The following is a 26,049-nucleotide window of genomic DNA, read 5'->3' on the forward strand; positions in this document are numbered from 1 at the left end:
CTGACAAGACATGATAGTAAAACTCAAGTCTTAAAAGTACAGTGCAAATCTAACTGACCCAAACAGAGACAACAGTTTATATTCAAATGAAAGCATTTTATCCAAAGCTATCCAGAAACATCTAAAACACTAACTTTGCAAACCTGACTATGATGTCATAAAAGACATCACAATGGTGTCATTACAACCAGTTTTGCCCACTGGGGCACTTTAAACCTTTCCCTGTAACAGTCCAGTGAGGTCATTGCTCAGAGCCATTGAACATCCGGGTTCATTATGCAGATATTGTATACTGAAAACCCACAGATTATCCAGTGACCTGGTGAAACCTCCCAACCCCAACAGGTCCAACCCTCTCATCTTCTCAGCATCTCTTAATAAGGTACTTAACTTGGGATTGCTGTTTGAGTGTTGAGCCGCAACATCCATAAGACAAACCACTAAACTGTTTTTCATGCCTAAAATGTAATCCTGATCCCATTTCAGTTCGCTGAACTCTCCTTAGGTGAATAGTCCTTCAGTGATATCTATGTTATCATAGTCAACTCAATCAAATGCCTTTTATAATTAGAAATGAAAGGGAAGTCTAGGTAGCAGGCAGCATACACAAGGTGGAGCAAAACATCCACCCCCTTTTTCATCATTGGTTCCTTCCTTTGAGAAGTTGGGAGTGTGAATCTTTTCTTTTTTACTATACGACAGCAGCCCATGCCTGTGCGATTTCCCGAGCCCCCAAAGTGCACTCGTGAGATAATGAACATTTCACGCCAAGGGCTTCCTGTTAGACGGCTATGGTCCTCGTGTGAGAGGGGCCGGGGCACTCTCATATTATCCTCCGTTCTTCCCCTCTTCTTCCCTCTTATCCTAATTGAAGCCTCTGGAGGCCCATCATTTCTCCCACCACCACCACCACCTAAATGTTAACTCAGGACTCCCAGCTTAGGCTGGCCTTGCTTGGGGTCAGACAGGCAATATCCCCTGGGGAACATCACTCATCTCGTGGCAGGGGCGTCCCGGGACCCTTCAGTCTACCACTCCAGCTGACATGGGCCTTCCTCTCTCTTCCCTTTCTCTCACTCCTAAAATCCCACAGCCCCCTCGCTCCCCCTTCCACATAGTGAATGTCCACGGGCCTTATCTCCTCGCGCCCTATAAACAAAGTGTCACATGTGGGACGCTTCAGCGTATGTAGGGTACGTTGAATGCTTGTATCCGAGCACTCAAAGACACCTACTTAACACACTGACAATGAATGAGGTAAATGGAGCGAGATGAGTCTACCAGGAGACCTAAAGACCAGGTGGATCCCAGCTATAACCCTAGTGTACGTTTAAATCACAGAGTCACTAGGACACATTATTTATGACCTTTGGAGGTTCTCCTTGGATTAGCAAAAGGATACATTCTGAATCCTTTTTTACTGGACATGGAGGAACTGCATGCACAGTAATGGTGAAATATGTGACTCACCAAGTACACATTATGGATAATACCACACTAAATGTACATGGGATATGGGGACAATATTTAAGGAGGAAAGGAATAAAACATGTTGGTTCGATGTATCCCTACTCTGCAGTCGGCATGTAACACAGGAAGGACGTGATGAGTAGGAACTGAAGTACACCTTGACAGGTCTGGCTCTCTCCCATTATAGTGCCTGTGGAATCATTGTTCTTCGGGGAAAAAACAGACCAGACCTTTCATGAGGAAGACAACTTTATGTTACCATATTATGTAGTGTGTCTCCAAGGCACTCTGAATACTAATTTGAAGCGGACCAAGGCACAAAGCAGTATATTCCTAAAAAAAAAAGAAAAACGTTAGCATGTGTTGTTTGTGTTCATCTTTGCCTTGTAATAAGAATGAACTATACTCTCCCTGATTTAGGCTGAATAGCAAGTGTCTGAAATTGCCAGCCAATCAAGACACCAATTGGCTAATTACCTTGTCAGCGACAAAAGTGAATATGTTCCTTCCGAGTGTCATGCCATTTGCAAACGACCTGTTAGCAAATAATCTTGTGCACCTGTAAGAGCAGAGCAGCTCTCCCAGATGTCTGACAACTATTTCCACCCCCCTCACTCTCGCAGGGTCCATGGATGCACTAGCCTCTCTCTATTTGTATCTGTTTGACTTCCTCCCCATGGCTGTGCCTCTAGTATCACTGGTAATACTAGACAGAGGCTTGATTGCCAGTCCCTGTTGGGGAGGGCTCATTCATCAGCAGTGTGAAAGACCATGCTTAGCTGCCGTCTGTCAAACTCAGAGTGGAGTGGGAGAGGATGGAGAAGTCTGTCTGGGCTTGGGTTCAGCTTCTATGCAGTGGCCCCATATAGGCAGGCCTACAGTCGAAAATACACAACTTTTCCAACGCATTACTGACATCTTAAATTAATGGCCACATCTGGTTGTTCACATTCCAAATGTCACATGAATAATACCGCTAACGCATCATATGTCAGGCATTTTATTAAGATAGACAGGTAAATTGTAGTTCCGATAACACTGTAGATGAGAAAGATGCCAATTCATATCTGAGCTAATCAATAACTAGTTTTCAATGGAAGTATCAATTGTTGACATTTTAATAATTTAGCAGATGCTCTTATCCAGAGCGACTTACAGTAGTGAGTGCTATACATTGTCGTACTGGTCCCCCATGGGAATCGAACCCAGAACCCTGGCGTTGCAAGAGCCATGTTCTACCAACCAAGCCACACAGGAAAAGCAAGTCTGTAAATTCCATCATATACTCTAATTACAGATGACTAGGATGGCCTCTTTTATTGCGAGTGATCTGTTTTCAGTTTTAGAGGGAAAGGGGGTTAGAGATTTTGCTGTAGTTTTATGTAATATGGGAGAGTGTTACATTACGTATACAGTATGTTGTGCCTACAAGTCTTGAGTTTATGATGTTGATCTTGTGTCTATCACGCTGGAATGTTTAAATCAGGCCACCAAAGATAAATAATCTGCCTCATTCCATCATAGAGCTATTTTGTTATGCCATCATGTAAAAGAAAATAGAAACTGGTTTTAGAGGCCTCCACTCCACATTGTAGAATAACTGTCCTGAATAAGAAATGTGCTTTTTCTGATTTTAAATAATTATTGTGACTCAAAATTAACATGACACAGTCGGATGTCTTTACGATGCGACTTCGTCTCACAGCAGTTGTAGATCCGTAGGGGCCCGATGGTCGCCTTGCACATTCTACCACAAAACCACAACAGTCCATTATGCCGTACCCACTGAAACACAGATGATTCAACGACAAGGGAGCTGCCGTCTAGCTTTTAACTCTCCCTCACTTTTTTCCCAAAAAATCTCATACTGGTATAATCCTTCCCATCCCCCTGTCCTTGGGGACACTGGCCTGGGTTGCAGCACCAAGAGCACCATTCAAAATTTAGTGGGTGCGGGCCTCGCACTGTGGCGTCAGGGGAACATTATCAGCGTTATTGCCCAGCCACTTCTGGAAATGCCAACATTTGGTTGGATGGAGCGTCTGAGAGGGGGGTAGGTGAAGCGTAGCCTAACCGTGAAGGGGCGCTCAGTGCCCGGAGAGGAAAGTTGGGAGATAAAGAGTGGTTATTTCCCTGAACAAAGGAGACTGGTGTTTCAACAATTGCCTTTCAGTGACAACGCTCACGTACTGCTAATGACCTCCAAGAGCTGTGTGCCGCATCACGGCCGGTGACAGTGAAAACATATCACTGCAAATGTTCTTTCCCTGGCTATATCTAGGCTATTCTATATATCTACTCAACTTCATTGCTTCCTCAATGTCAGTTCTCTGTAGGATTTCTAATCTCCTTGCTAGGTTTGTTCAGTGCTGACGACGTTTGAATATAATCAAATGAGTCAACATCATTCTTTGTCTTTAACACCAATCAAAGCAACTGGCGAAAGGTGGTAGTGTGGTACAACCTTACAGCTATCCTTGTTTGAATTTACACTATTCTAAATACCCAAGAGTCTAGTATGTCGTAATTCAAACTGTAGGCCTATGTTATACTAGTGTTTCATGCAACCTATCACGTTCCATATCCATTCACAGCCATTTGAATGTTCAGCCCACAGATTGGAAAGGTAACCTTTGGGGACCACTTTATCGCTACAAGTGTTTTGCTTGGCAAAAACAAGTTATGTAGGCCTAGCTGCTATCGGTCAGGGAAAGGTTAAGCAAACCAGGTGTAACATGCAAAGCAGGGCCCCTAAGTGGGTTAGTGACAGCCCAGTGTGGGGGCCCATCAGTGGATGACGTGATAATATATTTCCCTCGTCCCAGTTGTGTTGGTCTGAAACATCATGCAAGAGGAAAATTAACTCATCATTCATGCCTTGAGATCTACTGCGTTGGCGTGTCAAACCTTATCCAATGGATAGAGGACCTATGTCACCTAGTGCAGATGGTGTGAATAGAAGTAGTACTGTAATGTGCCTCTGGGGAGCCCTTGGGCCAAAAGAGGCCACTCCAAATGAACAGATATACTGTCCTGAATTCAGCTCATTGGACACAGGGGCACACCTCCCCATACCCATGAGCAAAAGAATACAGGTTTCATGAGATAAGACACGTATTAATATTATATAATTTAAGTATACTTACATTCAAACCAAAATGTTATGTATACAATTAGCAACTAATCATCCTTTGTCCCTTTTCATTTGTAAGATGAACAATCTAAAAATTGCTGGGATGAAGGCTGCAGAGCTGTTGCAGCTGTTTTTTTTGGTGCAGTACTCCCTCTACAGGATACTAAGTGAAATGGCAGAACTATACTACAACCCTTCACCATCAATCATCCTTTTGTAAAATAAGTTTGACAAAGACACATTGACATTTGTTTTGCTCCAAAATGTATTTATTACTGTAATCAAACAGATATAGATGTGTGAAACAATGATGCCATCTCCAAGAATACTTTTGAGTGCATATAAATGACCATTGGACAGTGCAAAACACAATCCTCTTCGCTCAGCTCAGTTTTTTGGACTGTAAGGCACTACTCACCTTCAATTTACCATATGGTAACTGCCAAAATAATGGAAACACTTGCATAAATGAGGGATACAAAGTATATTGAAAGCAGGTGCTTCCACACAGGTGTGGTTCCTGAGTTAGTGACCCTACGCCCTATTAAGGCACTTTATGATGGCGTTTCCTTTATTTTGGCAGTTAACTTCACTGGTGTTTCAAAACATGGAATGCCCAGATATGTTAATTGCAAAACAATCAAGATCAACAGTTAAATCTACAGAACGGGATGTTGGGTGTTCATGCAGTACAATAATAATACTAATATTACAATTAATTTACAAAACCATCTGATAAAATTGAAGGGGAAAAAAGGCATCAGCTCAGCATGGTTACAGGCTTTATCCCATTGACATCTCTTCTTACAGGTTAGTGAATCTAGGCTGGAGCTGTACTAGGAGAGGGAAAGGGGGGGGAGGGTACAGGTTGGTGTGGGTCATGCTCATTAGGGCACATAACACAATACATTTTCAAATGTTTTACAATGGAAAACGTAAATGAGCGTGTTTCGGTCCATTTTTTCCCCCGCTTGATACCTAATGAGCATGACTCTGGGTAGGCGCTCTGTCTGTGGGTCTCTGGGGGGGTGGATCTCCTCACAGCTTAGCCTTAGCCTGGAAGAAGCTCATGATGGCTTGCATGCACTCGTCTGAGAGCCAGCGCTCCACCAAGCGCTCCACCTCCTGGTCGTTGACAGTGTGGAGACGTTCCTTCTCTGTCCCACGGATTAGTTGCTTGGACAGGGCTAGGGACTGGACAGCCAGGGAACAGCCATGGGAAGAAAGTAGAGGTCAAATAGATAGGATTAGAAAAACTTTACTGTCCATACAAAATGCAGAAATGTGCCTTTGGTTTCATGCGGATCCGTAGGTAACCGCCCCGTTCTGCCCCCCCCGGACACCCTAGAAAGATCTGTATAATATTCTACATGTGTTTCTTTACCTCCACTTTATGCACAAAGTGTTACGGTCACCCTCCCTTCACATTTCTCACTTTCAAATCGTGAATTGTAATTCAAGTTTTACTGGTGAAACGTCCATGCAGCATCTGCATGACAACCATTTGATCTCACTTTACATGTACATTAAATCATTTAGCAGAAGCTGTTATCCAGAGTGTCTTACAGTTAGTGCATTCATCTTAAGATGGCTAGGTGAGACAACCACATCAGTCTTGATAAGCACTTCGGCTGAGCTTTGACTGGGATGGTCAAGAGACCAGGGGTGGCAGCACGGAGTGCACGGGTTGGCGTGTAGTGTTTTGCGCATAGCCCGAAAGTATGGAGTGGCAGTTCCCCTTACTGCTCCGTAAGTAAGCACCATGGTCTTAGTGGACGCGAGCTTCGGCTGGAAGCCAGTGGAGTGCGCAGAGGAGCGGGGTGACATGGGAAAATTTGGGAAGGTTGAACACCAGGCGGGCTGCGTCGTTCTGGATAAGTTGCAGGGGTTAGACGGCACAAGCGGGGAGCCCAGCCAAAAGTGAATTACAGTAGTCTAAACTGGACAAGACATTAGGACGAGTGCCACTTCCTGTGTGAAAAAAGGTTGTAATTTACGGATGTTGTAGAGTCACTGCTTTATGTTTGCAGAGAACGACAGGGTCACGCCAATGTTCTTTGCAATCTGGGATGGGGACACTGCGGCGAGGTTGGAATGGAGAGCTCTTGGAGTGGGGGGGCCTTCCGCGGGAGGAAGAGTAGCTCTGTCTTTGAGGGTGAGTTTCATGGGAATGTGTTTAGATCTTAGTCATATACAGTTATGAATTATGTAGCCAATTTTACAGACGATGGTGGTAGTAACTGTAGCTTACCTGTGTTTTTATTTCAATCAAAGCACACAGTTGAAGTCGGAAGTTTACATACACCTTAGCCAAATACATTTAAACTCAGTTTCACAATTCCTGACATTTAACCCTAGTAAGAATGCCCTGTTATGTCAGTTAGGAGCTCCACTTCATTTTAAGAATGTGAAATGTCAGAATAATAGTAGAGAGAATGATTTATTTCAGCTTTTATTTCAACACATTTCCAGTGGGTAAGAAGTTTACATACACTCAGTGTTTGGTAGCATTGCCTTTAAATTGTTTAACTTGGGTCAAATGTTTCAGGTAGCCTTCCACAAGCTTCCCACAATAAGTTGGGTGAATTTTGGCCCATTCCTCCTGACAGATCTGGTGTAATGGAGTCAAGTTTGTAGGCCTCCTTTCTCGCACACGCTTTTTCAGTTCTGCCCACAAATTTTCTATAGGATTGAGGTCAGGGCTTTGATGGCCACTACAATACCTTGACTTTGTTGTCCTTAAGCCATTTTGCCACAAATTTGGAAGTATGCTTGGGGTCATTGTCCATTTGTAAGACTCATTTGCGACCAAGCTTTAACTTCCTGACTGATGTCTTGAGATGTTGCTTCAATATATCCACATAATTTTCCTGCCTCATGATGCCATGTATTTTGTGAAGTGCACCAGTCCCTCCTGCAGAAAAGCACCCCCACAATATGATGCAGCCAGCCCCGTGCTTCACAGTTGGGATGGTGTTCTTTGGCTTGCAAGCCTCCCCCTTTTTCCTCCAAACATAACGATGGTCATTATGGCCAAACAGTTCTATTTTTTGTTGCATCAGACCAGAGGACATTTCTCCAAAAAGTACGATCTTTGTCCCCATGTGCAGTTGCAAACTGTAGTCTGGCTTTTTTATGGCGGATTTGGAGCAGTGCCTTCTTCCTTGCTGAGCGGCCCTTCAGGTTATGTCGATATAGGACTCGTTTTACTGTGGATATAGACACTTTTGTACCGGTTTACTTCAGCATCTTCACAAGGTCCTTTGCTGCTGTTCTGGGATTGATTTGCACTTTTCGCACCAAAGTACGTTCATCTCTAGGAGACGGAACAGTCTCCTTCCTGAGCGGTATAACGTCTGCGTGGTCCCACGGTGTTTGTACAGATGAACGTGGTACCTTCAGGCATTTGGAAATTGCTCCCAAGGATGAACCAGACTTGTGGAGGTCTACAATTCCTTTCCTGAGGTCTTGGCTGATTTCTTTTTATGTCAAGCAAAGAGGCACTGAATTTTAAGGTAGGCCTTGAAATACATCCACAGGTACACCTCCAATTGACTCAAATGATGTCAATTAGCCTAACAGAAGCTTCTAAAGCCATGACATAATTTTCTGGAATTTTCCAAGCGGTTTAAAGGCACAGTCAACTTAATGCATGTAAACTTCGGACCCACTGGAATTGTGATGCAGTAAATTATAAGTGAAATAATCTGTCTTTAAACAACTGTTGGAGAAATTACTTGTGTCAGGCACAAAGTAAATGTCCTAACCGACTTGCCAAAACTACAGTTTGTTAACAAGAAATGTGTGGAGTGGTTGAAAAACGAGTTAATGACTTCAACCTAAGTGTAGGTAAACTTCCGACTTCAACTGTATTTTGCCTAGTGGCGCACGCTGTTGAGTTGTGGCTGCATGAAAGAAATGCGACCATTTGCTAAATCATCCTAAAATCTAAGAAATTAGATGTTACTGTAAGACAAACACCATCATACTATGCTATTATTTTCAGTTACCGTAAATTCCGGACTATAAGCCACAACTTTTTTCCCACGCTTTGAACTTCGCGGCTTAAACAATGACGCGGCTAATATATGGATTTTTCCCGCTTTCAAATTTGTGGGTCCTGAAAGCGTGGAGCATTGTCAAAAAATACACTATCATCAACGGGTTTTGAAAGGCTGGACTGCTGCGTGTTGAAGAGGGCTCAGCGGGGGATTTGTCTCCGGATGAAAGTGACGAGAGCGACAATGAAAACGATCCAATATCGGATGAAGCAATTCTGAGGCTATTCAACTCCGACACCGAAGGAGATGACTTCAGTGGTTTCAGTGCACAGGAGGAGGAAGATAGCGACCAATGACTCTTGGTAGGCTACTGTTTACTGCTGATTTTTTATTACAAGCCGTGTTTCATTAAAGCCTATTTATTTTTGTTACAAGCCGTGCTTCGTTAAAGCCCATTTATTTTTGTTACAAGCCGTGCTTCGTTAAAGCCTGTGTAAAGTTCATTTGTTTCAATGTACCGGTAGGCACCTGCGGCTTATAGACATGTGCGGCTTATTTATGTTAAAAAAAAAAAAAAATTAATTCAGTGGGTGCGGCTTATATTCAGGTGCGCTTAATAGTCCGGAAATTACAGTATGTGCAATACTATCATAATGTGATCTTGCAGACATTGACTCAGTTTTGATCGAACTTTATTAAACAAGCACCATTCACTCGAGTAGCCTGTTCTCTACGAGTAGAGCAGAGACGGTGCGTAAGTAGAGAAGCTACAGGACCTTCAGCCCCCGGGATAAGTGGTCCGAAGAAAAAAAAATCTGATCTTTTTTAATTTGTTTATTTTTGCATGCAATGAGGGTATCAAACCTGCGACTTTATGAATTATTTGTACACATTTACACTGTGTATTGGTTATGCCTCGCCCAATAGTAACAATAATAAGGGAATGATACACCCTAAACAACAGCAAAGTTTGTCACAAAGCAGAATCAAAGGCTTACTGTGAGATTAAATCTATTTTGGCATGCATGACAAACAATTTTAGGCTCAGCTCTTCTACTGATCTGAAGCAAAACAATCTTCAACCATTATACAATGGCCCAGTTGTCTGTAACTCCCTGCCAATTGTGCAAATATTGTAGCCTTGCCATCATTGCCATCCAGACTTAATGACGCCTTCCTGTAACATTGTCTCTGCTTATGTTAGCGATTATGTAATATCATGGTCTAGATATACTGCCATATCATATATTAGTGACAGATTTGAATATTCAACTGCACTGTCCATCAGATCAGCTGGGACTCTTGTTGAAAAATGTGAATGAACTTCAATTTGCACGATTTGGCGCCCTCCGGTCCACGGAAGCGCAACTACGGCCAATAATATAATACATAATTCAAAATTCCTGGAACATTCAAAAGGAAGTTCTGTAAAATACAACCAGCTTTCATCAATATTGATACGTTCCAGGAATATTGATGAATACATTCCACAAAATGCACAAACATTTTAAACGTCTGACATTCAATATTTACTGGGGCTTTGACTCACATTTCTGGGCAGCTTGGCGTAGGCCTTGAGTCTGGTGGCCACCTCGGTCTGGAAGCTGCTGTCAGGGAAGACCTCGGTCACCAGGCCCTGGGCACACGCTTGGACGGCCGTCAGCTTCTTGTTGAACAGCAGCATCTCACTGGCCTAGTCACAGAGCATGGCAATGTCTATTAGTGTAATTTCATTCAATTCCAATTGCAAATCAAATACAATACAGAATATATTTGATCCATATGTGAAACTTTGCCTTTTTTGCATCAATCATGCATTGATGTTGGAAACAGGGAAACTGAGAAGATAGCTGCCTGAGAATACCCCTCTATGAAGTGCAACAGTTGCAGCAAAAGAACAAGGTTGTGCATCCATACCTTCGCATTGCCCATTATTTTAGGGAAGGTGTAGGAAGAGCAGCCTTCTGGGCTCTGTCCCAGCTGGCTGAAGGGGGTGTGGAATGTAGCCTGTCAGGAGGGGGAAGAAGCATACGTTAGGCAGGAAAACCCCCACCCTCTTACTGCAGAGTATAGTGAAGCATGGAAGTGGAGAATGGCAATGTGGATATAGTGGTATGGGTAGTGCACTAGTGGTCACAACAATCGTGACCAAGCTTAGCAGGTATATTAGTGCTGGTGGGCAGGAACAAAAGCCTGGGGACCCAATATCTCTCCAGGAGTGTAGTTGGAAACCAGGTTTGGGGTCAATTCCAGGAAAATCAAGTACACTGAAATTCCAATTATCTTCAATGCTTTTCAATGAGGAACATTTGGGTTTACTTTCTGAATTGACTGGAATTGAAATTGACCCCAACCCTGATATAAATCAATGCTAATATTGTATTATCAACTAACAGACATGTATAGAGATTAGAGGTCGACCGATCGGCATGGCCGATTAATTAGGGCCGATTTCAAGTTCATAACAATCGGTTAAATCGGCCTTTTTGGGCGCCGATTATGGCCGATTACATTGCAATTCACGAGGAGACTGCGTGGCAGGCTGACCACCTGTTACGCGAGTGCAGCATCAAAAGGACCTTGTGGCTGCAAGGAGCCAAGGTAAGTTGCTAGCTAGCATTAAGCTAATAATCTTTTTTTATTTTTTATTATCTTAACATAATCACTAGTTAACTACACATGGTTGATGATATTACTAGGTTAACTATGCGTTGCATATAATCATCGAATCACAGCCTACTTCAACTTCGCAAACCGGTGATGATTTAACAAAAAAGCGCAATCGTTGCAATAATGTACCTAACAATGAACAATAATGCCTTTCTTAAAATCAATAAATTTTTTAAAACCTGCATATGTAGTTAAAAGAAATTCATGTTAGCAGGCAATAATAACTAGGGAAATTGTGTCACTTCTCTTGCGTTCAGTGCAAGCAGAGTCAGGGTATATGCAGCAGTTTGGGCCGCCTGGCTCGTTGCAAACTGTTGAAAGGCCATTTATTCCTAACAAAGACCGTAATTAATTTGCCAGAATTTTACATAATTATGACATAACATTGAAGGTTGTGCAATGTAATAGTAATATTTAAACTTAGGGTTGCCACCCGTTCGATAAAATACGGAACGGTTCCGTATTTCACGAAAGAATAAACGTTTTGTTTTCTAAATGATTGTTTCCGGATTTGACCATATTAATGACAAAAAGGCTCGTATTTCTGTGTGTTTATTACATTACAGTTAAGTATATGATTTGATATTTGATAGAGCAGTCTGACTGAGCGGTGGTAGGCAGCAGCAGGCTCGTAAGCATTCATTCAAACAGCAGCTCAATGGTGGAAGCACAGCGCTGTTTATGACTTCAAGCCTATCAACTCCCGAGATTAGGCTGGCAATACCAAAAGTGCCTTTAAGAACATCCAATAGTCAAAGGTATATGAAATACAAATGGTAGAGAAATAGTCCTATAATAACTACAACCTAAAACTTCTTAACTGGGAATATTGAAGACTCATGTTAAAAGGAACCACCAGCTTTCATATGTTCTCATGTTCTGAGCAAGGAACTTAAATGTTAGTTTTTTTTACATGGCATATATTGCACTTTTACTTCTCCAACACTATGCTTTTGCATTATATAAACCAAATTGAATTAATTTTTTTAACCTTTATTTAACTAAGCAAGTCAGTTAAGAACAAATTCTTATTTTCAATGACGGCCTGGGAACAGTTTGTTAACTGCCTTGTTCAGGGGCAGAACGACAGATTTTTACCTTGTCAGCTCGGGGATTTGATCTTGCAACCTTCCGGTCACTAGTTGATTTTATTTATGTATTAAGTTAAAATAAGCGTTCATTGTTCATTCAGTATTGTTGTAATTGTCATTTATTCCAAATATAAATATATTTCTTCCAAATATATATATAAATTGATTTTATTTATGTATTAAGTTAAAATAAGCGTTCATTGTTCATTCAGTATTGTTGTAATTGTCATTTATTCCAAATATAAATATATTTCTTCCAAATATATAAAAAAAAACAGCTTTTTTGGTCCTCAAAATAATCGTTATTTAAAAATCATAAACGGTCAACCTCTAATAGAGATACAATATAAATGTGTTCTTAGCCAGCAATGAGTGGACATGACAAAGCACCTTACCCTCTCCGTGGCATAGACAATCTCGAACAGGCCCAGTAGAGTGACAGACACGCCGACAGCCGGACCATTGATCACTGCAATCAGGGGCTTAGGGAAGTCGATGAACGCTTTGACAAACTCCCTGCACACACACACGCACACTGATTTGTCAGCAGATGATATCAACAGCTTTGGGAAAAAGGTTCTTTCAAGGTAAACTTTTGCCTGCTCCTCTTGGGTAAGTCGTTACCTTAGCAACTCGCCGGCATTCTTTGCCATCTGCTCGATTCCGCCCTCAGGGATTTTGGTGAAGTTTGTCAGGTCATTGCCACTGCAGTAGAAGTCTCCACTACCTTGAGGGGGTGAACAAGAACAGCTTTCGTCAATTAGGGAGAGCCACGTAGAGCAATTGAGAAGACTGGAGCAGTGCAAGTTACTGTATCACGGCAAATCTTGCTCCCACATGCTTTTTTCCTGCACCATAATAAACTCTGTAATATACTGTGTGCTGGCTTTTCTTTATTCCTAGTGTTTGATTTCTGGGCCAGCAAAATAGTGCATATTTTTATCACTGATACTGTCAACTGTATTAAGGTCTCCATAATGCATTCATAACTTCCATTGGAGAAATTGGTTGATTTGGCTCTACCTGTGATTACAGTAATGACAGAGTCATCTTTGCCAGCTTGCTCCAAAGCCTTGATGACCTCGTTGTACATCTGGATATCAAGAGGGAAACAATTGAAATAACAGAATATTTGGGATGTTAGTAATTGCTCTTCTCATAGAGAGTAAGTAAATCATTCACTATGACAAGGCATTTCATTGATTAAAACACAAAATCATACCACAACATCGGTAACACTTAGCCTTAGATACTCTATGGTTCCACATTGTTATGTAGTACTTACAACTGTGAAACCCATCTACAAAATATGTCTACTGTTTAGACTGCCGCTGATGTTGGGCGGCGGGAAATAGACTATGACACTAATGCTTAATAAATTAATGCATTTGAAATACCTCCACAGTGATGGCGTTTTTCTTCTGTGGCCTGTTGAGGCAGATAGTGGTGATGTTGTCTTCCGTGGAGACCAGCAGCGTCTCAAAGGTAGCAGCGCTCCGAGGGGGCTGTGCGGCTACCGCAGGCCCCTCAGCAGCCAGCAGAGAGTCGATCAGGTCCACATACTGCTGTCTGGCATCCTCCTGAGAGGAAGGAAAAAGGAGATGTACAGTGTATTAATTCATGTCTGTCAATTTCATTGTGTGAAGACAATGGCACATCTCCACATCGTAATGACAACTGAGGTTTTAGTGTTCTTTCATTGGCTTTGGGTGGCATTCAGTAAGAATGGCTGATTCTAATTTGTTTTGTTTTTTTAACTACTATCATTTTTGTCTGTGTTTGAAATTGCTCGCAAGTCGTGTGTTTTTTGTTTTTAATAAACTAGGGAAGAATAGTCTTAAAATGGACAAATGGGTATCTTAATAAAAGATGTATGACAGTGGTGTTATGTACACTGAGTTCCACAGGGATGCTGACCCATGTTGACTCCAATGCTTTCCACAGTTGTGTCAAGTTGGCTGGATGTCCTTTGGGTGGTGGACCATTCTTGATACACACAGGAAACTGTTGAGGGTGAAAAACCCAGCAGAGTTGCAGTTCTTGACATAAACCGATGCGCCTGGCACCAACAACCATACCCCGTTCAAAGACAAATCTTTTCTCTTGCCTAGTCACCCTCTGAAAAAGGCACACATTCATAATCCATCTCAATTGTCTCAAGGCTTAAAAATCCTTATTTAACCAGTCTCCTCCCTTTCATGCACACTGACTGAAGTGGAGTTCATAAGTGACATCAATAAGGGGTCATAGATTTCACCTGGTCAGTCTATGTAATAAAAATAATGTTTTGTATACTCAGTGTATATGCAATGTTGGAATGTAGATTACCTGAGATACAGAACCCAGAGACTTCCAGGCATCCCATTTGGCCTTGCCGACAAAGTCAAGCATCCCTGGCTTTGGGGTGTTACAGGGTCCCTGAGTAGCCTAGTAAGACACCAAAGAGAGAAGAGGAGATACTGAAATGAGATACAGCCGTTGTCTCCAGTACACTTTAAGGCCTTACTTTACTTGTCCTGTCTCCTTCATGAACTCTGACAGGTTAACAATCTAGGTCATTTTCATTAGATATCAGATGGAAGAAAACAGACTGAAACAGGGGTGATACCTTGGATAGCTTTCCAATCATTAAAACATACACAGCAAATTATCCAGTGTTAAATCAAAACTGAAAGAGTGGGACCATATACACACTATAACCAGTGTTAAATTAACACACTGCTTAATGTCAGACCTTATTCAATTATTTCCCAGTGCCCTGCCTTTCAAATGAATTCTAGTTACCACCCATGACTATTTGTTAGTGAGTGACAGAAGCATGGTTATTGCGTTCACAAATTTTTCGGTCCTATGGACTTCACCAAGTCAAATGTTATTTGTCACATGCGCCGAATACAACAGGTATTTCACCTTACTGTGAAATGCTTACTTACAAGCCCTTAACCAACAATGCAGTTAAGAAAAATAAGGGTTAAGAAAATATTTGCTAAATAAAAAGTAACAATAACGAGGCTATATACACTATACAGGAGGTACCGGTACCGAGTCAATGTGCGTGGGTCCAGGTTAGTCAAGCTAACTGAAGTATCAGTCAAACGTTTAGACACACCTACTCATTCCAGGGTTTCTTTATTTTTACTATTTTCTACATTGTAGAATAATACTGAAGACTATTAAATCAAAACTATCAAAACTATTAAATAACACATGGAATCATGTAGTAAGCAACAAAGTTCATCAAAATTTATTTTTATATTTGAGATTCTTCAAAATAGCCACCCTTTGCCTTAAAGACAGCTTTGCACACTCTTCGCATTCTCTCAACAAGCTCCATGAGGGAGTCACCTGGAATGCATTTGAATTAACAAGTGTGCCTTGTTAAGTTAATTTGTGGAATTTCTTTCCTTCTTAATGAGTTTGAGCCATTCAGTTGTGACAAGGTAGGGGCGGTAAAAAACCAATTCCATATTATGGCAAGAACAGCTCAAATACGCAAAGCGAAACAGCAGTCCATCATTACTTTAACCTCTACAGGATCAGTGCCCCCCCCCCCCGGGACTGTTGACCTAAAGTGAGCTAATGTGGTTAGCATGATGTTGTAAGTAACAAGAACATTTCCCAGGAGATAGACATGTCTTATATGGGCAGAAAACTTAAATTCTTGTTAATCTAACTGCACTGTCCAATTTACATTAGCTATTACAGTGAAAAAAATACAATGGCATTGTTTGAGGAGAGTGCACAACAAAACTTTACGTCAACTGGTTTGATACATTCACCTCTGAAGGTAAATACTGTACTTCCATTCAGTAATCTTGCTCTGATTTGTCATCCTGAGGGTGTCAGATAAAATGTAGCATAGTTTTGTTTGATAAAATCCATTTTTATATTCAAAATGTAGGAACTGGGTTATACAGTTTGAACCCCTGCGTGTCGCCACCTGGGTGTCAATAGGCTGAGTGAATGAGTAGCGAATGTCGTCAACCTTTTTTTTCACCAAAGTGATTGACAAAGTCGTCCGCAGAGAGGGAGGGGTTGGAGAAGGTGGAAAAGAGTTTAGGGTTAGATGCAGAAGCTTAAAATTTAGAGTGGTAGAAAGAGGCTTTAGCAGCGGATACAGAGGAAGAGAAGGTAGAGTGGAGAGTGTGAAAGGATGATAGGTCCTCCGGAAGTTTAGTTTTCTTCCATTTTCACTCAGCTGCCCACACCCCTGTTCTGTAAGCTCACAATGAGTCACTCAGCCATGGATGAGGAGGGGAGGGCCAAGCCAGCCCGGAGGAAAGGGGACAGTGAGTCATAGGATGCAAAAAGTGACAGTGGAATTGAAATGAGATGGACAGGTGAGAGAGGGAGAAAGGAGAAAATCTCCACTTAAGAGAAATGAGTAGACTTGTGCCAGATGCTCTCGGACTATGAGAGAAAACAGAGTCCGATGAAGAGCGAGCAGCTGGAGTAGCAGTATTCTCTAGGGTGATCCATGAACTCTTGACCACAGATCAGCAATTCCAAACGCTGCCAGAGACCCAGAATTCCACATGGGTTGTGCACGCAGGGTACACTAAATTAGAAGGATTGCAGCCAAGGGATGGGGAGGTGCAAACAGGTATAGAAAAAACTACAAAAGAGCAAAATTAGAACTGTAAATAACTAGGTAAGATACTCAAGTGAGAAAGTGGTGTGAAGAACCTCCTCTCTTTCCTTCATCGACTAACTCGGCAGAACTGTCCTTGTTTCGGCGACGGTCTTAGTTTTGCGACAAAACCCCCACTGACACAACCGCGGCTGAGATACCAGGGGAGACTGGAGAACTAACACTAATTGCTAATTGCCTAGCCGAGGTGGAGAGCACATATCCCTGAACTAATTGCTGATTGCTTAGGAGAGGTGAAACCCCTCCTCCTCCAATACAGCCATTGATTACCAGAACAAGTCACAAATTGCCCTGCCATTTATGTTGTTGACACGTCAACCAGGAATCTGCATATTATGATCAGTCAGCAGTTCACACACTAAGCAGGCAACTGGGAAGACAGGTAGCACTTAAAGTAGATGGCCCTAGCTAGCAAAAAGACAGTACTAAACCACAACAGATAAAGACAAAAAAATGATTCTTATCACTCCTGGAGATATCAGGAGTCCTATCTATAGAATGTAAAACTCTACAATTCACTCGAAAGGCAAGGCACTCTAGGAAATATTCAAATAAGATTTTACACTAAGCAGTGTGTTAATGTAACACTGGTTCCAGTATCTATATGGTCCCCCTCTTTCGGTGTTGATTTAACACTGGAGAATTTGTTGTGTACTGTACAATGAAAACTTGTATTTTTGCAGACACAGCATCAAACATGCAAGCACCCGACCACACACATACACACACACACACCCGACCACACACACCCTAAGAGCCGCACAGAGTCCGTTGAAGTAAGTTGAGTCACCCGAGATGATGCCAGCAACCCTAAGATTCGAAAATGGCCAACCCTTCAGTTACTGGCCCGCTGCTATAAGCCCAAAGCTTCCTTCAGTAACATGCTACTCAATACAACTGACACAGCAAAAGAAAAAGGAGCACCCCTTCTATCTATCATACTCTTGATCAATGTTCCCTCTAAGCTACGCAGAAGAAATATGAGCCAGTGCAGAGAACCAAAGATTGAACTTCAAGAGTTTTCCCCTTTAGTTAACATTATCAACATTTCGCTCTACTGTGGGAACTGTGCTTGAATCAATGCAAAATTAACCACTTTCAATGTAACATACAAAATGAACTATGCAAGACTTAATATGCAAAACTACCTGTGCAAGAGATTTGCTTGTAGGCATAGCACATCAGAGTAAGATTGTATTGCATTGACAGGCATGACTCACGCCCGTAGTCGACACAGACCGGTGCGCCATAAGCAATCAGAGCTGCAGTAGGCCTATATGCAAATAGACATTGCCATATATGGATCTGTGCCATTCACTTTGAACTGGACTGTGTTTACAGCATGAGTGATCACAAGTAGATGTGCTTGTTTTCAGATCAAAGCGAGAGCTACATGTAGCCACCTGTGCACATTTGTTCATATTCTTTGCTAGTTAGTGAGTAATTATCCCAGTTATAGCTAACTTCTAGTCAACAATGGGGGAGTGGTTGCTTCATATAAGAGCACAAAATGTGTGCATTTCTAGCCATCTGAAAAGCTAGTCAGCTAAAGAGCTTTTTTTAATTTCTTAAAAGGGCCAGTGTTGTATTTTAAGACCGTCTTGAATAAGCTAAGTAGCCAATAGGCAGAGGGTAGCATTATTTGTCTGATTCTCTGTAATAAAGGGTATTGGAATAATAATGCATTTTATTTTGTAAAGTGGTTTCTTGCATCAAATGACAACATTTTCAGTCACTCCCTGCATGTTGTTTTCTCATGGAATATAGGCCTACATTGAACACCACACATTTGCTGCTGCTGAATGATAGAACAGCTATTTCCATGTTAAAATATTATGGGATGCATTTTATCCACTGGTTTTGATGGTAGGCCTACGTTATCAAATAGCCACAGTAGCCTACTTTACCACTTAAAACTGTAACTTAAAGCGGGTACAGCCTCAGTGTTCACAGTAAAAGCGCACTAGAAGTTGCACAGAAGTTTCATAACTAAAAGTTTGCACTCAGCAGACCTGAAATTTGCTCATTACTGAAAAATATTTTATGGAACATTGCTCGATGTTCAGAGACATGACAGCCAAGTAGCTATTTTGTAAGTCGCTCTGGATAAGAGCGTCTGCTAAATGACTTAAATGTAAATGTAAATGTAGCTAAGACTAAAGCACAATGACCTCTAACCTGTTTGAAGAGAGCATAGATTTTCAGCTTGGCTTCATTGCCAGGGTCCTCCTTCAGCGTGCCCATCTGACTCTTGGCATGATTGAATTGCTCCACCGTCGCCCCCATCATAGAACCAGTCATGTGCAGCTTCAGAGTGGGAATGTGTGCGACTTGGACAGCCCTGAAGAGATGATTTCAGGTCAAATTAGTGACATAAGTGGTACAGTTTCAAAAACAATTACCGACTGCCACAAAGACCAAATAATATTATAAGCCACATTTTTTCTATAAAATAACCAAGCACAATTGAACTGAACTTGGCTGAGGTCATTAAACTAGATCCAAACACCTACAGTGGCCTTTGTACATAATTAGTTGTATTATATATGAGCAGGATCAGGACGAAAGATAATGTACTGGGAGTTACAGTACAGTTTGTGATACAATGTAGTGACTGCATTGGATGGGCCATCAATAATGAGTTGTGACCTTTCCTCTGGTTTTTATTCACGGTAGCTAGTTACACCAAAGAGTGGGTCTTTGGATAGACACGGATCCTAGCTACGTCTGGATGTGGGGCCAAATGCATAGCTAGCTGTTGAAAGGCTAACTAAGTAACTAGCCTTTCAACAGCCAGCTATGCCCTTTGCCCCACATCCTAGCAACAGGTCATCGTGCAAGTGTTTTTCGTGGTAGCTGATACGTTGGAATGTTAGGTCATGTACGTCCTGTTTTTATATTGTCATTTGCTGCTGTAAATGAAGTCGACTGTGGTATTTTGGACGTAAAAATTGCTTAATAACTGCAGTTATTCTGCACTCTTGACTGAAATATGTTTTCGTCAGGGATACGGAAGCACCCCAGAACAGCTGAGCGATAGCTACTTTAGCTAACATAGCAAGCTAAACTTAATTCCAAGCAAGACAGACAGCCCTAGCTCGTGCAGAACACAACACCTTTTAAATACAGGCAGAGTTTTGACAGACTCGTGCCAACCAGCCAAAACTGCATGGTGAAGATACAATATGAACTATTCGCAATGACGATTAGGCTACTGTTATAATGGTAGCTAAACTAGCTAGCTCCCGTCATACAGGACAGCTAAACTAAAAATCTACTGAAGTTAGCCAGGCTAACTTACTGTTACTCAGTCTATGGTTTGACCTCAACTCCGTGCAACATAGGCTACATTAAATGACTGTAAAACAACCTTGCAAGTGAGTGTATTCTTTATAGCTAATCTTACCTGACAAATCGCCACGGAGAAATTTTGCGTAAAGCCACAGCCATAACAGTTCGGTAATTTCAGTCCAAAATACAATAACTTGGATGTTCAAGACAATCCAGCGAAATGAATTAGCTGTTTACAATACAGAACCCTCCCCTTGACCTTCGTTGTCCTTCACCATTGGCTAAGGCATTTGGATTGCACCACCCTTTCCATGAAGGGTGCGTTCCAGGCTGTTGTCGTGTTGCTCAGGTGATGACCGTGGGGACAGGGGAGCCTTGCGCAAATCATTCCCCACGGAGTTATATACAGTGCCAGTCAAAAGTTTGGACACACTTATTCATTCAAAGGTTTTTCTTTATTTTTACTATTTTATACATTTTAGTATAATAGTGATGACATCAAAACTATGAAATACCACATATGGAATCATGTAGTACCCCAAAAAGTGTTAAACAAATTCTTCAAAGTAGCCACGCTTCGCCTTGATGACAGCTTTGCACACGCTTGGCATTCTCTCAACCAGCTTCACCTGGAATGCTTTTCCAATAGTCTTGAAGGAGTTCCCACATATACTGAGCACTTGTTGGCTGCTTTTCCTTCACTCTGCGGTCCAACTCATCCCAAACAATCTCAATTGGGTTGAGGTTGGGTGGTTGTGGAGGCCAGGTCACCTGATGCAGCACTCCATCACTCTCCTTCTTGGTCAAATAGCCCTTACACAGCCTGGAGGTGTGTGGGTCATTGTCCTGTTGAAAAACAAATGATAGTCCCACTAAACGCAAACCCTATGGGATGTCGTATCGTTGCAGAATGATGTGGTAGCCATGCTGGTTAAGAGTTCCTTGAATTCTAAATAAATCCCTGACAGTGTTAACAGCATCACACATCCTTCTCCATGCTTCATGTTGGGAACCACACATGCAGACTTATCAGACCAAAGGACAAATTTCCACCAGTCTAATGTCCATTGCTTGTATTTCTTGGCCCAACCAAGTCTCTTCTTATTATTGGTGTCCTTTAGCAGTAGTTTCTTTGCAGCAGTTCGACCATGAAGGCTGGATTCACGCAGTCTCCCCTGAACAGTTGATGTTGAGATGGTTCTGTTACTTGAACTCTGTGAAGCATTTATTTGGGCTGCAATTTCTATAAGGCTAATAGAGCCTATAGACTATGTCCCACCAAACTTCGCTTTGGCTCCCCCTCCGGTCCAGCGAGGGCGTTCGGCATCGACGGCCTTCAGGCTGCTGCCAAACCTATTGCTGGCAAACGCCCTTGACTTATCAACCCCGAACTTGTCTCGTCATCATTACACACACCTGGTTCCAATCCACACTCCATCACTGTATATATACTCCCTCTGCCATTTGTCTTTGTCGGTCATTGTAAATGTTACTTGTATTCCTGAGAGGAATCTCGCCTACTATTGACTGAGTACTTTATATTTGTCCCTTTGGGTTCACCCTGTGCCTTTTTGTTTATGAAGCTATAAACTCAGCAAAAAAAGAAACGTCCTCTCACTGTCAACTGCGTTAATTTTCAGAAAACTTAACTTATATGTAAATATTTGTATGAACATACAAGATTAAACAACTGAAACATAAACTGAACAAGTTCCACAGACATGTGACTAACAGAAATTGAATAATGTGTCCCTGAACAAAGGGGGTGGTCAAAATCCAAAGTAACAGTCAGTATCTGATGTGGCCACCAGCTGCATTAAGTACTGCAGTGCATCTCCTCCTCATGGACTGCACCAGATTTGCCTGTTCTTGCTGTGAGATGTTACCCCACTCTTCCACCAAGGCACCGGCAAGTTCCCGGACATTTCTGGGGGGAATGGCCCTAGCCCTCACCCTCCGATCCAACAGGTCCCAGACATGCTCAATGGGATTGCGATCCGGGCTCTTCGCTGGCCATGGTAGAACACTGACATTCCTGTCTTGCAGGAAATCACGCGCAGAATGAGCAGTATGGCTGGTGGCATTGTCATGCTTTAGGGTCATGTCAGAATGAGCCTGGAGGAAGAGCAACAAACAAGGGAGGAGGATGTCTTCCCTGTAACGCACAGCGTTGAGATTGCCTGCATTGACAACAACCTCAGTCCGATGATGCTTTGATACACCTCCCCAGGCCATGATGAACCCTCCACCTCCAAATCAATCCCGCTCCAAAGTACAGGCCTCGGTATAATGCTCATTCCTTCGATGATAAACGTGAATTCGACCATCACCCCTGGTGAGACAAAACCGCGACTCGTCAGTGAAGAGCACTTTTTGCCAATCCTGTCTGGTCCAGCGATGGTGGGTTTGTGCCCATAGGCGACGTTGTTGCTGGTGCTGTCTGGTAAGGACCTGCCTTACAACAGGCCTACGAGACCTCAGTCTAGACTCTCTCAGCCTATTGCGGACAGTCTGAGCACTGATGGAGGGATTGTGGGTTCTTGGTGTAACTCGGGCAGTTGTTGTTGCCATCCTGTACCTGTCCCGCAGGTGTGATGTTCGGATGTATCGATTCTGTGCAGGTGTTATTACACGTGGTCTGCACTGCAAGGACAATCAGCTGCCCGTTCTGTCTCTCTGTAGCGCTGTCTTAGGTTTCTCACAGTACGGACATTGCAATTTATTGCCCTGGCCACATCTGCAGTCCTCATGCCTCCTTGCAGCATGCCTAAGGCACATTCACACAGATGAGCAGGGACCCTGGGCATCTTTCTTTGGTGTCTTTCAGAGTCAGTAGAAAGGCCTCTTTAGTGTCCTAAGTTTTCATAACTGTGACCTTAATTGCCTACCGTCTGTAAGCTGTTAGTGTCTTAACGACCGTTCCACAGGTGCATGTTCATTAATAGTTTATGGTTCGTTGAACAAGCATGGGAAACAGTTTTTAAACCCTTTACAATGAAGATCTGTGAAGTTATTTGGATTTTTAGGAATTATATTTGAAAGACAAGGTCCTGAAAAAGGGCCGTTTCTTTTTTTGCTGAGTTTAATTTGAACACAACAGCATTTGGGTTTCATTTCACTTTGTTCTATGGTGCTTAATAAATAAGTTCAGTGGTTCTAAACATATGACTGCCTCCTGCCTACTCCTCTCTAAACCAGTGACAGAATGACCGACCCAAGAAAACAGGAAGCAGCAGGAAATCCCGCCATCTCCGCTGAGGGATCAAAGCTCCACCAGCACGACTCGTGCCTGGAGTGCCTCGTGACTGCCATGGATGAGGTGCTCTGGGCCGTACGCCAACTGCGAGCTACACCACCCACCACCTTCCCAGCTCCCCACAGATGTTCCAGCCACCCCACCACCATCTACATCACCCGGTCCGATCAGCAAAGTCCACCTGCCCCTCCCGGAGCGGTTTGACGAACCCTAGCTCATTTAGGGGTTTCTCCTGCGGTGTGACCTCCATCTGGCCTGTCATGCCGGGGTAGCCTCCGAGATGGACAAGGTGGCCTTGGTGATCTCGGTGCTGACAGGCCGGGCTCTGGCGCACGCCGTCTGGGAGAGGGATGGACCAGAAGTGCAGTCCTATGAGCGCTTCACCCAACTCTTCCGTGCCGTCTTAGACCACCCTACAGAGGGTCGATAGGGAGGTGAGCATCTCCACCGTCTACGCCAGGGGTCCAGGACAGCGTCGGAGTACGCTCTGTATTTCCGGAAGGTTGCTGCGTCCACTGGCTGGAATGACCAGGCCCTGTTGACGGTTTTCTGCAGCGGGCTACAGACGGACGTCCAGACCGAGCTGGCCTGTCGCATTGAGGACCTCACGCTGGACCAGCTATTTGCCATTGCCATCAGCCTGGGAAATCTCCTGCATGCCCGTCATTGCCCATCCCGGGGATTCGGGTCTCTCCCAGGAACCTCCAGCGAGACTGAGCCCATGGAGGTAGGCACGACACACCTTCCCCCTGAGGAACGTCAATGCCGCCGTCAACAGGGTCTCTGCTCCTACTGTGGTGAGTCGGACCACCCCTGGAACACCTGTCTCTGGAGTAAAACCAAGCGAGGAAGCGAAAGGCCGAGGAGCGCTCCTGCACCTTCCCAGGTAGGCATGGACGTGCCTTGCTCCTCTCTGTCCATCCAGCCTATCCTCCTCCCTATCACCTTCCCTGACTATCCTGGCCGCCCACTGAGTCCTGCCCTAGTGCACTCAGGTGCTGCAGGCAACTTCCTAGACCGGTCAGTGGCCTTATCATTACGCATTCCTCTAGTCCCTTGACAACCGTCCCCTATGAACAGGACTGGTGTGCCAGAGCACAATTCTCATTTCCCATGACCGCATCACTTTCCTCATCTTAGACTCTCCTGCACACCCCGCAGTTGTAGGTTTCCCCTGGCTACAGTTGCATAACCCCAGCATATCGTGGACAGAGAGGAGGTTGTTGGGTTGGTCGCAGGGGTGTGAAGGGAGGGGTCTCTCGGTGTCAATCTGTGCCTCCTCCATGGAAAGTCCGGACCAGGCCACCCACATCCCTATCCTGGAGGAGTACCGGGACATACAGGTAGCCTTTTCAAAGCCTCGTGCCATGTGCCTGCCCCCACATCACCCATGGGACTGCACTATCAACCTACTGTCTGGTTCTACCCTCCCGCGGGTGCTTATCTACCCTCTCTTGCATGCAGAGACCGAAGCCATGGAGGCCTACGTCCAGGAGGCGCTGGCCCAAGGATTCATCCGTCCGTCCATCTCTCTGGCCACCTCCAGCTTATTTTTTGTGAAGAAGGAGGGAGGTCTTAGCCCCTGTATCGATTACCAGACACGGAATAAGGCTACTGTTAAATTCAGTTATCCCCTGCCTCTCTGATCAAACAAATGCATGGTGCGAAGTACTTTACTAAATTGGATTTACGTAGTGCCTACAACCTGGTGTGCATCAGAGAGGGGGCTGAATGGAAAATCGCCTTCAGCACCGGGCACTACGAATACAGGGTAAAGCCCTATGGCCTGACAAATGCACCCTCGGTGTTTCAATCATTCATTAATGAGGTGTTTAGAGACATGTCGGGTCACTGTGTAGTGGTGTGCACAGACCACATCTTAGTGTACTCCACTACACACAAGCAACATGCAGACCGCGGAGGTTCTCTCTCACGTCTTCCGGCACTACGGGATCCCGGAGGACATTGCGTCTGACCGTGGTCCTCAGTTCACCTCCCGTGTCTGGAAGGCCTTTCATTGAACGACTGGGGGTCACGGTCAGCCTCACCTCTGGGTACCGTCCCCAATCAAATGGGCAGGTGGAAAGGGTAAATCAGGAACTGCGGAGGTACCTTGTACTGTCCCACCAGCCTTTGCTTTTGTTCCCCCTCCTGTCCAGCTCAGGCGTTCGGCATTGCCGGCCTTCTAGCTGCTGCCGAATGCCCTTCACTCATCTACCCTGGAATTGTCTCATTACACACACCTGGTTCCAATCCCCACTCTCACTGTATATATACTCCCTCTGCCATTTGTCTTTGTCGGTCATTGTAAATGATACTTGTTTTCCTGAGAGGAATCTCTTCTACTATTACCTGAGTACTTTATATTTTGCACTTTGGGTTCGCCCTGTGCCTTTTTGTTTATGAATATATATTTTGAGCACAACAGCGTTTGGGTTTCGTCCCTCGTTGTTCTGTAGTGCTTAAATAAATTCAGTAGTTCTAAA

At 43.5% G+C, this 26,049-nt stretch overlaps 1 protein-coding gene and 1 long non-coding RNA gene across 3 annotated transcripts; one reads left to right on the forward strand and one right to left on the reverse strand.

Annotated features, from left to right (window-relative positions):
* Positions 1-218: 218 nt before the first annotated feature.
* LOC123731542 (uncharacterized) lies at positions 219-26,049 on the forward strand. Of its 2 annotated transcripts, XR_006762709.1 has the most exons (3): positions 219-382; positions 6,634-6,758; positions 23,506-26,049. It is a non-coding gene; the product is annotated as an uncharacterized lncRNA (long non-coding RNA). The 2 variants fall into 2 exon arrangements; XR_006762708.1 differs by lacking the exon at positions 6,634-6,758.
* Positions 4,851-20,663, reverse strand: LOC106590083 (enoyl-CoA delta isomerase 2). Its single transcript, XM_014180630.2, has 10 exons — positions 20,423-20,663; positions 19,195-19,357; positions 14,694-14,792; positions 13,763-13,945; positions 13,389-13,458; positions 12,990-13,092; positions 12,761-12,881; positions 10,522-10,611; positions 10,154-10,297; positions 4,851-5,797 (listed from the first exon to the last, which is right to left on the reverse strand). The coding sequence occupies exons 1-10, from the start codon at positions 20,464-20,466 to the stop codon at positions 5,642-5,644; spliced, it is 1,173 nt and encodes a 390-aa protein (XP_014036105.2). The 5' UTR covers positions 20,467-20,663; the 3' UTR covers positions 4,851-5,641.

The sequence above is a fragment of the Salmo salar genome, chromosome ssa29, assembly GCF_905237065.1.
Source record: "Salmo salar chromosome ssa29, Ssal_v3.1, whole genome shotgun sequence".
In the NCBI taxonomy this organism is placed as follows: domain Eukaryota; kingdom Metazoa; phylum Chordata; class Actinopteri; order Salmoniformes; family Salmonidae; genus Salmo; species Salmo salar.

Bases quoted from the DNA above. Each gene is read 5' to 3' on its own strand.
- LOC106590083 (XM_014180630.2), bottom strand. From the start codon at position 20,466: ATGGCTGTGGCTTTACGCAAAATTTCTCCGTGGCGATTTGTCAG. The intron at 12,882-12,989 runs GTAACGACTTAC...GTGTGTGTGCAG, and splicing joins AATGCCGGCGAGTTGCTAAG to GGAGTTTGTCAAAGCGTTCA. The intron at 10,612-12,760 runs GTAAGGTGCTTT...CCCTCCTGACAG, and splicing joins TTGTCTATGCCACGGAGAGG to GCTACATTCCACACCCCCTT.